The sequence below is a fragment of the Anser cygnoides genome, chromosome 2 (genome assembly GCF_040182565.1).
Source record: "Anser cygnoides isolate HZ-2024a breed goose chromosome 2, Taihu_goose_T2T_genome, whole genome shotgun sequence".
NCBI classification, from domain to species: domain Eukaryota; kingdom Metazoa; phylum Chordata; class Aves; order Anseriformes; family Anatidae; genus Anser; species Anser cygnoides.
This window is the reverse complement of record NC_089874.1, coordinates 213828-226291: the sequence shown is the minus strand read 5'-3', so window position 1 is coordinate 226291 and position 12464 is coordinate 213828. Positions and strand designations below refer to the sequence as shown.

General features: G+C 47.6%; 1 protein-coding gene across 18 annotated transcripts in view; it reads left to right on the top strand.

The window, feature by feature from the left end:
• The window catches only part of SMARCD3 (SWI/SNF related, matrix associated, actin dependent regulator of chromatin, subfamily d, member 3), a 110016-nt gene that overhangs the window by 32856 nt on the left and 64696 nt on the right, over positions 1-12464 (top strand). For 6 of the 18 annotated variants that reach the window (XM_013201161.3, XM_013201160.3, XM_013201159.3 and 3 more), the window contains exon 1: positions 1620-2054. The exons of 4 other annotated variants lie outside the window; for them this stretch is intronic. In XM_013201161.3, coding sequence (XP_013056615.1) covers positions 1776-2054 — 279 coding nt within the window. In that variant the 5' untranslated portion in view covers positions 1620-1775. 8 more of the 18 variants (XM_066991314.1, XM_066991311.1, XM_048053309.2 and 5 more) reach the window with 5 other exon arrangements.

Below are 12464 nucleotides of genomic sequence, written 5' to 3'. Positions count from 1 at the left end.
AGGTCCTCGTGCTTCCTAGTGCGGTAGAGGCGCCGGTTATTAATGGGGAGGGGAGCAGCTGTACCTTGTTATCCTAAATGATTAGATATCTACGTATAACGTATTAAACAAAAAACCCTAAAACCTGCATTCCTAGCGCAAACCGCCCTGACGACGCAGCGCTGGCCGCGACGACCGGGCCGGGGCCGGAGCCCGTGCAGCGGGCGCGGGGTCCCGCAGCGCTGCCGGCCGCGCCCGGCGCCTGCCTCGGAGGGCGAGCGCGGGACCGGGGGCTCGCAACGTGTCCGCGAAGCGCCCGCCTCGGCTCCGTCTGCTCCCCGCAGCCCGGGAAGCCCGGCTTCGGCGGCGCCTTCTCGGGGGCGGCTCCCGCCGCCGAGCGGGGCCGAGCCCCGCGGCCCCGAGCTCCGTCCGCAGCGGGGGCGCGGACCGGCGGAGCCGTCCCCGGCGCGAGCAGCGTCGCCACCCCCCCCGCCGGGCCGGCTCGGCCCCGGGCCACGCGGCCCCGCACCTCGCTCCGCGCACCGGCCGCCCCGGGGCGGGCTCGCTCTCGCTCCCGGTCGCCGGGTCCCGGGGCGCCGGTGCGGCGGCGGCTGCTGCGCGGCGCGGAGGGGGTTAAGGCCGCTCCCTCCCGCGCGCCCGGCCGCCTCCGCCCGCGCGTCCCCCGCTAGGCCACGGCTGACCTTCACGGCAGCCGCGCCGGGCATGCGCGCCGCCGCGCTCGGGGCCTGCGGGCGGCCCGGCCGGGGCCCGCTTGGGTTCGGCACGGCCCTGGGCGGGCGGCGCGGCGCGGCCCGGCCCGGCCCGGCCCGGCCCGGCTCGGCTCGGTGCCCGACCGCGGCGCGCTCGGGACCGCGGCTGGCGCACGCCCTGCCCGTGCCGGGCGCGCCGTTGCCATTCGGTGCCGATGGTGCTGGCGGAGGAGCGCGGGGGGACGCGAGGGGGGACTGCGCGCCGCGCCGCAGCCGGCAGCCGCGCCCCGCCACAGCCGCGGCCGGGGGCGGGGGGGTGGCGGCGGCCTCGGCCGCCGGCCTCGTCCTGCGCCGCGGCGCCTCGTGGGGGGGGCGGGCAGGGCCTTGTGGTGCGCGGGAGCGCAGGGCCCGAGCCGCGGGGTGCGGCGGGGGCCGGGCGGCGCTGCGGCTCGCAGGCCCCCACGGCTTCTCGCAGTCGTTTGCCTGAAGCCTTCTCGAGCAAACCGCTACTTGAACGTGCCTCGAGCTACACGGTGCCATTTCGTGAAATAACGCGGTAACGGGGTTCCTCGCCAGGAATGGGAATAGCGGGCTCTGCACGGGCTCGGGTCAGTAGCCCCAGCGCAGGGAAAGCTGCTGCTTCCCTACCGAGTGCAGCAGCCGACTGTTGGTGTGGACTTTAAAGAAAAAGCACGTCGTCTTGCAGGGAGGTTGAGAAAGGGCTCACAAGATGGGAGCCGGTGTTACCTGTGAGCTTTTGTGGTCTAAAAAAAACTTGAATACACAGTCCCAGTGCCACCTTGCCAAGCATGCTGACACGTAACAGTTTGGTTCCAGATCACTAGTGCCATCAGTTCCAGTCAACCAGAACCTCAGGAACCATTTAGTTCATGTCCTGAATAAGCTTGTGCTCCTTTGCGAGGCATACTGCTTCTGAAGGACTGGGAGGGGGAGGGGAGACGTAACACCCACTCTCCCGAAATTTCTGTAATTCCTGTGGGTATCCCAACACAGCAATGCCTGGGCTGGGGTCACCCTGAAAAGCAGTGGAGATTGTTGTCTTCATCGCCATGTTCAAAAGGCCACATGATCTTCATGATCTGCTCTTTGCTGCTAGCTAATATGGTGCCTTTCCTGAGCTTGTTTTTATTACTGGTGGAAGGCAGCAATTTATTTATTTGTTTCGGATCTGATTCTCCTCTGTTTGCAGTCTTGCCAGAAAATTCACAGCCCCTAGACAAGAATTTCAAGCAGAGGAATAGAATAAACCCCTCTCGTAACCTGGCAACATCTCCTCTATTGCTGTGTCAGGCAGACTGGGAAACATCAGCCCCTCGCAAGCTGCAGACACACATGGAGCTGTCGGTAAGCAGATCGTGCCCCAGGCCACTGCTGCCTGCTCTGCCATGATGAAGGAGCCGGCGTTGCTGCTTGCGGAATGGCCGCTGTGCCGCCAGCACCCGGTGCCGTACTAGCTCAAGTCCAGGGCCACTGGAGCAGCAAGCGGTCATGGAGGCAGCCCGTTCCCCCGGGTGGCAGGTGGGCTCCACATTCCCAGCAGCGTTCCAGGATGACATGCGTTGCTGTGCAGGGCTTTGTGTGATAAGCGGCGAGCTGCTGATGTCTTATGGCAGCTGTGGTGTTAATAATTTGTCTGCATCTGTCAGTCACCTGGGGGTCTCTAATGGATCCGTCACAGCTGTATCAAAGCATCCTGAGGGCGGCCACCCCGCCAGTGAGGCTGGGAGCGAGGAAGCGAGGCAGGCGCTGTGCCGTCGCCATGCTGCCCCCCCGCCCCCTGCCTCCCGCTCTTCTCACACTCTTTCTTTCCCCTTGGTTCTCACACGCTGTCCTTCTCTGTTCCCAGCTCTCTGCCTCCTGCTGTTTCTGCCTTGTCCGAAGGGGATAGTTCTCAGCCTCGCATGCTGGAAACGCTGCCAGCGAATGTTTCTGTGTGCTGCCTGCCAGGTCCCTGGGGAAAAGGCCTGGAAATGCAGCGCGGGAGGAGCAGTGGGAGCAAGGGAAAGCCATTGTTTCTCACTGCTCGCCTGCTGCATTTTCTAATGGGAAAACTCCCTCCGCGAGGTACCGAGTTTATGTCGCTGTGAGGCTGCCCCCTCCCCCTTGCCCCAGAATTTACCATCCCCTCGCGCTGAGGAGGAGAGGCTGCAGCACTACTGCGAAAAAACTGAGGCGTGTTTTCACTTTGCCTCCTGCTTATCTCTGGTGTTTGGACAGAGAGGTTTAAAAAGCTGGATTTTCTGTCCCTGCAGAGTAAACACACAGAACCCGGCAGCACAAACTATTTCTGGCTTATCAGTGGAGGAATGCAGCAGCTGAGGCTTAGCGCGAGTGGGCCGTCAGGAAGGCCCTGAAGGGGCCCCCTCCCCACTCCGCGCTATTAGAAGTGTGAGAGCCCAGCAGGACTCAGAGGGGAGAGTTGGAGAAAAAGGCAGAAAAGGGAAAGAAAGAGGAAGAGAGAGAGTGAGAGAGGCTGAGCAGACCCTGATGGCTACAGACGAAGTTACAGGAGGGGCTCGCAAAGCTACGAAAAGCAAACTTTTTGAGTTTCTGGTCCATGGGGTGGTGAGTCGGGAAAGTTAGTGAGCTGGCTGGCTCTGAATAGAGGGATGAGTGGAAACTGGAGGCTCTGTGCTGGGCTGGATCGGCTCCTGCTGTGTGCTCTTGGGGCGGTGGTAACTGCCTTGCCAGCAGAGCACCGGGGTCTGTAAAACCCCCAGAATATGCACCGATTCATTGATAATACAGGCTTGTGTCTGGGGGGTTGTGTGCTGTGATTTTTGCTTTGATTCTCCGTGACTGGTGAATGGCATGCTATTGAGCCTGACCATGGTGCAGAATCTGCACTGGATCTGACCCAAATGGGCTTGTAGGACACTTTGTTCTGTAATCAAACTTGTGTTTTGAAAAACAATTCTGATGCAAGCCTGACGAAGTCTTGTGGTACTGCGCTCTGGTTCTTGTCTTCAGTCTGGGCTCTAATGTATCCTCTGGCTACTTAACAGGTGACTTTCAGGGGCTTGAAGAGATTAGCTCGCAGATCTGTAACAGTCTATGGGCACTCACCCGTGAGAGAATTTCAGGGTGCCGTGCTTATTAAATGAATACTTAATGTCTTTAAAAAGATGTCCTGCTTTTGTTTAAAGAATTAAGGCTTCGATCTCCATTTAAGGGGAAATGCTAATCCTGTTTTTCTGCCATTGGAAATGATGTTCTTTAAATGTCTCTCTAATGGTTGAAAGCAATCGCCATTTATAGCATTTGGATTTCTTGTATTGATATACATTTAACAAAAATAAGACCCAACGGATGCAGATATCGTTTGGACAGAGATAGTGTGTTTTCTCTTGAGGATTCTAGCACCTTCTGTGAGACCTTTTTGAAGACATCAGCTGGACAGTCTTGTGCAAAGGTCATAGAAATATGGGGAGCTCGCTGCAGGCCTCTAAGTTATCTCCATAATTCAGGCTTACCCCAGATGTGTTGAATCCAGCCTGTGTCCTGCAGATCCTGGATACGGTGAGACCTGCGGGGCTAAGGACCGTTAGGAGGCATTCTGGTTTTGTGAGAACAGTGAACAGGAGATGTGGTACCGGTGTACAGGAGCAGTTCAGTCTGCATTGCTAGATGGGCAGCAATGATTGAATAGCAGGTGTGCAGGTCTGTAGTGGTGGTTTCATTGTGGACATGTGAGTTTCTTAAGATGACTACAGTTGGGCAGAACCGTAGGCAAGGTGGGAGGCGTATGCGTATTTTTCCTTTTCCAGGGCTTCTGTTGGCATTTGCACACCGGTGGTCTCCCTTCAGTAACAGGAAGAGTTGCTGAGTTAGTTGGGTGAATTTGCTTCTTTCCCATGTAGGTGTGAAAGAAGCACGTTAGTCTCTTAAGCATGGGAATTTTTAATTTACACCAGAATAAATATAGTAGAACTTGTTTCCATTATTTACCTGGATGCTAGAAGAGTCAGACTTGTCAGCACTGGGTGTTTAGCTACTAGTGGCATCTTACTTGTATACGTATATTACCCTGCATACCTGCTTTTGTTTGTCATCTTTTCATTACCTCTTAGCGAGGCTAGGGATTCTTGTCTGTTATTCTCTTGCTGAAACACCTCTTCTAGGACCCTCTTCTCCTTTAGTTCTGCTTTTGCTTCTGTGTTTGTTCTTCACCTCTAGTTTCTTCCCGATCTCAGGATCAGTTTGATCAAAACAGGTTGAGGTAGTCAGTCTTCCATTACTTACAAAAGATTAAAAAATGTTTTAACTTCATTTTATCTCTTCAGGTCCAGTATCCTACCAAAGAGAATGAGCCATCACAGCCATTACCCTGAGTTCACATATTGCAGAGTCTGGTTACCACATACAGTATGTCTGCATCTGAATGAATTAATTGAAAATTCAAAATGAATAGCAAACTTTTCCAGAATTCCTTGGAATCAGATTATGCCCCCACTTCAGGGAAAAACTCCTCTTCAAATTAATTATTTTATATTTTATCTTCAATAAAATTATTTATTTTGTTATTAAAGGCATTAGTATTATTTTGCAAAAGTGGGGGTATGTAAATAGGGGTAGAAAGTTGTGAGAAAAATTCTGCTATGTGAATACTTAAATGGAAAGGAGAATTTTGTGGTATTTCCTAAGGACAGTTAGATTTTGGATTCATTTGATCTTTCTGGAAACATATGTTCTTTTGCTGAGGTCACTTTGCCCTTTGCTCTTGTGCATTTCATCTTGCCTTTGTTCTTTTCCATATTGCTAGCTTAGAAGATGTCTTCTTCCCTGTTTGTGTCATTCAAATAGGATGTCTCTGTAATGTAAGATCTCTTAATGGTTAAAAATCTGAAGTGCAATACTCTATCCTGTTTAAATTCTTGATAGTTTGTTACACCTCTGCTTAGCAGTTCTTTTAAAAAGGGTAGATTTCTTTCAGTTATTTGCTTTTACAATTTTCTAACTCCTGGTCTGTGGCATCAGTGTCCTGCACATTGTTTCTGTGGGAAGAGAGAAAGGGATTTTTTCAAAGGTTTCATCCCTCACTTTGTCATTTTTTTCTCCTCTCTGCTCTATTTCTAGCACGTTTATGGATATATACGGTTTTAATGACTACATTTATGCTGATTTATCTTTTTCTTGATGTGTTTTCTACTGTCCAGTAGTACGTTTCAGGCTTTCTTTGACGTTTTCCCTCTGGGTGTCCAGCTTTTGCTTTAAATTCTGTTGACCAAAACCAAGATATTAATCTCTGCAGGCCATTCCTCTTCTCAGTTTCTTCTATCCTTCAGATCCTATCATAGGCCGCCCTGTTGGCTGGATCCCTTCACTGGATGTTATCCTTGTCTCCTTTTTTTTCTTTTTTTTTTTCCTTTCTTTCTCAAATAAGTATGTTCACATATAGCCTTGAGAAGATCCATGGTGCAGATCTTGTCAAAGCTCTTGTCCAGACGTCTGTCCTTTTGTGACTCAATTGCAGCAATCTTCTCCTCTTTGGTACCTTGTACTGTTGACCTTGCCGGTGTCATCTTCCCACAAGAGGCTGCTGTGAAGTTCGTTTTCTTGTCTGGTTGTTCTGACCTTTTTAATTTGCTTCTGTGTTCTTTTTCTGTTCCCACTTTATCTTCCTTCCAAAACCAATCTTCTTTCCTGTTATACACAAGATATACCTATAAAGGTCTATGTCCCTTTTTTAAACTATCAAGTCGTATCTGTATTTACAATATACTTGTCAATTCAAATCGCTTTCTTCCCTTAGTTATTCTTATTCTTTGCCCCCTGTGCTGTGCTTGGGAAGCTCTTAAAATAAGTCCTTATATTTATTTATTTTCTGCTAATATGTGCTTTTACATAGTTTCTGCGTAAAAACTAATACTAGTTACGCATTAAAAATAGATTAAAGGACGGGTCTGGTTTTCCAAAGATGTGTATGGAGTGTTTAATAGATTCACCGGTGTTATGGAAAAGGGGATGAGCAGTGAATTTCATAAACAGATTTTGCATCTCCTCATACATAAATGAACTATAACCATGCAGGAAGAAGTCTCAGATGTTCCTGTGGGCTGCCTAGTATGTAGCAGCAGCCACTGCTACTAAAAAAGCAAGTAAAATGTTTGCTTCATTAAGAAATGGGGCAGAGAGTAATACAGAAGGCATTGCCAATCTGTTGGCGCATATTTATAAGATTTATTTTTTTTCATTTTGGTCGTGTGGATCCATGCTCATTTGTGTGACAAATAAGCAAAAGGAGGGGTAACTCAGAGAGCAGTGATAGTGGGAGGCCTGTGAAGACTTCATCAGTAAGAGAATGGGAAATTGGGGGTGGTTAGGCCTTTTAGGAAATCATTATTTATTTATTTTTGGTCATAATATCTAAGGATAGAGATTGATTATGAAAGTTGTGAAATCTCTGTCACTGGAGGCTCTTAGGAACTGGTTAAAGGAGTAAACCTCTGTCAAAGGTGATGGAGATACTGGTGACACTTTATTCAGACAAGGAAGGACTGGATGACCTCAAGGACTCATATTTCAGTATGTTATGGTATTTGTTTTGTTATAATGGGAAGAACTAGAGATACTTTCCCCAAATTGAACAGTGGTCTGTTTTCTTTCAGCTAGTCATCAGTCTGTAGAGATCACTACCAGAAGTAGTGAGGTGAGGAGTTTATTAGGTTTGAAAAAATTGAACTTCATTAATGAAAAATATCTTACTAATTTTTATATTATCGTGGATATAAATACTATCTTGTCAGAGTATGAACACTAGAAAGGGTAGAAGAAAGCCTCATGAACTGTCATCATTGGACAGTTTGTTCCACTTTCCTAATACAGAGTGGTCCGTACGTCTCTCCGTGCTAGGGCATTTTCAGAGAACAGTTTCTGGAACAAAGTCACTGGTTTACTGCATATGTATTTTCTGTTTTGTTCAGCAAGGAGATGCCTGGGGTGTGTGCAGGGCAGCCTGGGGAATTCAAGTGATGTTACCACAGTGAAAAAACGTGATTGGGAGATGGTACTTACAAAAGTCTGGTGGAGTAAAAACATCGTACAGCATTCAAAAGTGTAAGCAAGCTGCCTATTAGGAACAGAAGATTTGTCCTTTCATAGCCATGAACTAGTTGCATGCTAACAAAGGCAGAAAAGTTCACACACAATTAAGAAAAGCAAATTGCGTTAATTTTAGCTAAAGTTTTAATAGAGATTGACGGGACTTTGTGAAATGGGCTTGTTACACAAAATTGTGTTGCTCATTGAGAAAAGTTGGATTTGCTGATAAATACAGGTGCACAGATGTAATTATCTGTGAGATATTTGAATTGCTCTTTTATTTTTTAAAAAAGAAACACTGTAGGAACATGAAAACGGTCTCACTGGATCACTTAGCCCGGTGTCCCCAACTTTAGGGAGTAGCAGAAGGCTTCATGGAAGTATCAGAGCAAGGCAAAAAGTAATACTTTGTCCAAATACTCTGTGCTTTGTAGCTTTCCGACCCAGAGGTGCCCTGTATGTTTAGTACTTCTGCGGATTTTATTTATCTAACTTAGTTTGCTGATAATTTATTGAACCCACATAAACTTTCAGCAGTCACAGTGTTCTGTGTCTGGAAATTTTTGCAGGTAATCTTACATAAAGATATACCTGATACTGCCAGCTGCTAGCTGTTGTCTAATTCTTGTAAGGAAAGACAGTGAGGAGAGCAGACCTGATGAAAAGGACCTGGGGGTGCTGGTTGACAAGGAGCTCTACACGGGCTGGCAATGTGCACTTGCAGTCCAAGAAGCCAGCAGTATCCTGGGCTGCATTGACAGAGGGGTGGCCAGCAGGGCGAGGGAGGTGACTGTCCCCCTCTGCTCTGCTCTCATGAGACCCCCACCAGGATCCCTGCGTTCAGCTCTGGGGCCCCCAGCACAGGAAAGACACGGAGGTATTAAAACGAGTCCAGAGGAAGGCCACAAAGATGATCAAGGGGCTTGAGCACCTCTCCTACAAAGACAGGCTGAGGGAGTTGAGGTTGTTCAGCCTGGAGAAGAGAAGGCTCTGGGGAGGCCTCGTAGTGGCCTTCCAGTATCTGAGGTGGACCTGCAGGAAAGCTGGGGAGGGAGGGACTCTTTGCCAGGGAGTGTACCGATAGGACCAGGGGTAATGGCTTTAAACTAAAAGAGGGTAGTTTAGATTGGATGTTAGGAAGAAATTCTTCATGCTGAGGGCAGTGAGGCACTGCAGAAGGCTGCCCCCAGGAGCTGTGGGTGCCCCATCCCTGGCAGTGCCCAAGGCCAGGCTGGATGGGGCTGGGGGCAGCCGGGGCTGGTGGGAGGTGTCTGTGCATGGCGGGGGGTTGGAACTAGATGGGCTTTGAGGTCCCTTTCAGTTCAAACCATTCTGTGATTCTGTGGTGACCTGATCAGTCTTTTCTTGGTTCTAGCCATGATGTAGCAGAGCTGTGTTCTCTCTCCCTTCCCAAGACCCTCCCAAACTCGTTTACAGAATGAAGAGGCATATTCTCCTAGTTGTTCTTCCCACAAAATCCACTCCATATCACATTGGATCACTGTAGTGGGTGTGATCAGATCTACTAAAACCAGCAAGCTGATGGAACTCAAAGCTAGTGTATTGGCTTTGTCAGTTTCAGTTCCAAAGGCTGGTTTTGTTTAGTTCTAACTGTGTACATTCAGGTGCTTTGTTTGGGGTTTGGTATCTACTTGTTCAGAGTTCTGGATGGACATGCCTGAAATAGAAAGGTGGTCGCTGACCTTTGTCTCAAGTTACAGTTCACACTTTTGTAAATGTGGTGTTTTTCAAGTTAAAGATTTTTGGATTGTTATGAACATTTTTCAAAATGTGTGGAACTTGGAAGTCACAGCTGTGGAACACTTGGATCCTGATTCTAGGATATGAGTGCTTTGGGGAAATGGAGGAAGGTAAATATAGTAGATGAGCAGTAAGAATGGAAATACTGATATTTCTGCTTACTAAGTCTTTAAAAGATTTAGAGACATTTAAAAACAGGAAGCCATATGAGGTCATACCTGCAGTTATTAGAGGAGAGGAGAGAAGATGTCTACAAGTTTGTTTCTTGTACTTAAAAGAATCTATTTCACTATTGGGAAACCATTTGTGCAGTCAGGAACCTGTTGCCGCCAGGCAATATTAGCTTGGCTAAATTTCTTAGTGGTTCCATATACTTCTTGTGACCTGTTCTTTAAGACAGCATCTGACAGATCTCTTGCTTATGTTTATACCTTCCAGAAATTAGCAGATATTGTAATGCTATGTTGTAAACCTTGTCTACCCAAGGTAGCTCATGTTTTAGTTCCCAAAATATACTGTTTGATTAGTTGGTAATTTTTGTTGTTCTTCTGAAAATGTATCAATTTCTTTATTAACAAGAAGCCCATAGCTGTTCACTGCTTGCCATCAGAATCATCCTACATGCTGCCAAGATGGATAGAGCTTTGCCTTTTAGAACGGGAAGTGTGTAGGTGCAGCTCAACGATACATTGCATTGCAACAACTCCAAGCTCTCTGTTCAGTCCATTTCTAAGCCTCCTGTAGGTATCTTTGCTTTTCCTAATACTTTATTTTCTTTGTACCTGTCAGTTCTCCAGGTTATTGTCCTCTACCTGGTATGTTCAGGCAGGAGCCCTCTTTTCATCTGCTTCAGCATTTTGGCTGCTGTGATGTTGATGTCTCTTGAGAAGAACGTCTGCAGTGGAAATATATAGAAGAACACCTCTCCACTGCTGTTTCAGTTCTTCCATCAGAAATGACAAGTTTGCTTGAAGAATGACGAAGAAAAAGAGGAAAAAGGCAATCCTCTAATGTAACAGGATGTTTAGGAGGGGAAGAAAGTAGAAAAGCCAAATGTGTGGGTTAAGCAGCTGTGCAGTAGAAGGTAGTGGAAGAGATTTAGCAGTAGTCGTTGGGGAGGTGGCGTTCTTTTTGCACTGACAGTGTGCTCAGCTTTGGAAAGATGTAGCCTAGGCCAATGATGGACTGTTTAAAGATGCAGAATCAGTGAGGAATGCAGGCAATCGGCAGAATTCTTAGGGACCAGTATGCATGCGTTAAATATTGGTTGTTTACCTTTTTCTATGTGCTGTACTGTTTGGCCTTGTCTAGCTGCTTTGCGAGCAGACGTGCTCAACTCATTGCTTCATCTGCTGAGAGCGGTAAGAGTGGTTCCTTCGGCTGGGGACATACTGCGGTCTTCCTCGTTTGTTATGCCCCACAGTGTTTTTGCCCTCTGTCCAGTAATGTTTGAAGTAGTGCAGAGTAACACATACGTATATGGAATCAATAGAGGAAAAAAGGGGGTAGGTCTGTGTGTGTGAAACAGAGGTTGAGTAGGAACATCTGAGATAGATGATCTCCTAGGAAAAAGAATGTGTTAGTACTGTTCTGCTCTGCAGCCTTCACCATGGATGATATTTGTTCAGGACAGCTTCCATTCCTCATAACACGAGGAAGAGGGGAGAGAGAGATCCTAAGCTGTAGCCGGTGGCACTTCACAGATCTCTTTCAAAAGATGTAATTGTACTGTAATACTCTTCAGTGTCGTGGCAAGTTTTTTTTTTGTGGTACGATTGTGAAAAATTGTGTTTTTTTCTGCCACTGTCTTCTTTCACACGTGTTTGAGAGCAAAATAAACTTAGGTAAGATATTACTTGTGTGTTCTCCTTTTACAAAAGTTTAGCTAGGGAAAGCAGTTCTGTATCTGTTGGGAGTCTGGTGGGCTTATGTCAGTGAGATGGCAGCGGCATAGTGAGTAACATTTTATCTGCATATGATATAGGAGATAAGAGTATGAGAAGTTAAGGGAAAGAGTGAGGCACATAAATGGGTGAGATTGAATATGCTGTCCACAATGTTGCTGCTCTTGCTAGAGCTGTCTCATTTTTCTGTTTCATGCTTTCTCTACCTTTCTCTGTTTTAATGCTTAACAAAGGGAACTGAAGAAAGTTCAAAGATCTCAAATTTAGATCAAGACTAGATCTGGCTTGCTGATCTTGTTCTCCAGGCTTTAAGGTGTTCTTTGCAGAATCAGAAGAGTGGGTTTGCAGTCTGGTCCTTGTGGTTAGACAGTCTCCAGGGGAGATGAACATGAGATGACTATGTCCAGGATCTCGACTCTTCTGAATGACTGTCAAATGTCCCAGGATGACTGACAGGCAACAGCAGGCCTAATGGTCTGTTCTTTGCTGGAAGAAGGCCACAATTTGTAGATTGACAGACAACAGAAAGATCTTAAATACATTCTCAAGTGTGAAGCCCATTCTGGGCCATTTGTTTCTGCAGACTCTGCTTGGGTCAGGGAGTGGGAAAGAAGAGAGTTGCTCTGTTCCAGCAGTCTTCATAGCTCAGTGTTTATGGGAGACAATGTTTTCAGCTCTGCACAGAGCCTCAGTTTCGCCTGTTTGCTGTCTCTTGCTACTGCTCTGCTCAATGGCCAGACCCACAGTCGGTCTCCTACATGAATACTTCCTGAATCCACCTGCGTGGCTGACATTGCTGGTCTCTCTCCTACCTCAGCATTCCCTCTCTGTCCAAACCAGTTATAGCCATTGCTTCTTTACTGATTGTTTCCCTTCTTTCTTTCTTCCTTTTTCTTCGTGCATCCAAGCACAAGGAATGTTTAAGACTTGTGATGATCAGGGAGGGCACTGAATTGGAGCTTTGGGGACTACAGAGAGCTTGGGTGGGTATTCTGGAGAGGCAGCTAAGCACTGTTGCTTAGGGCTTTCAGCCAGAATAGGTGCTTTG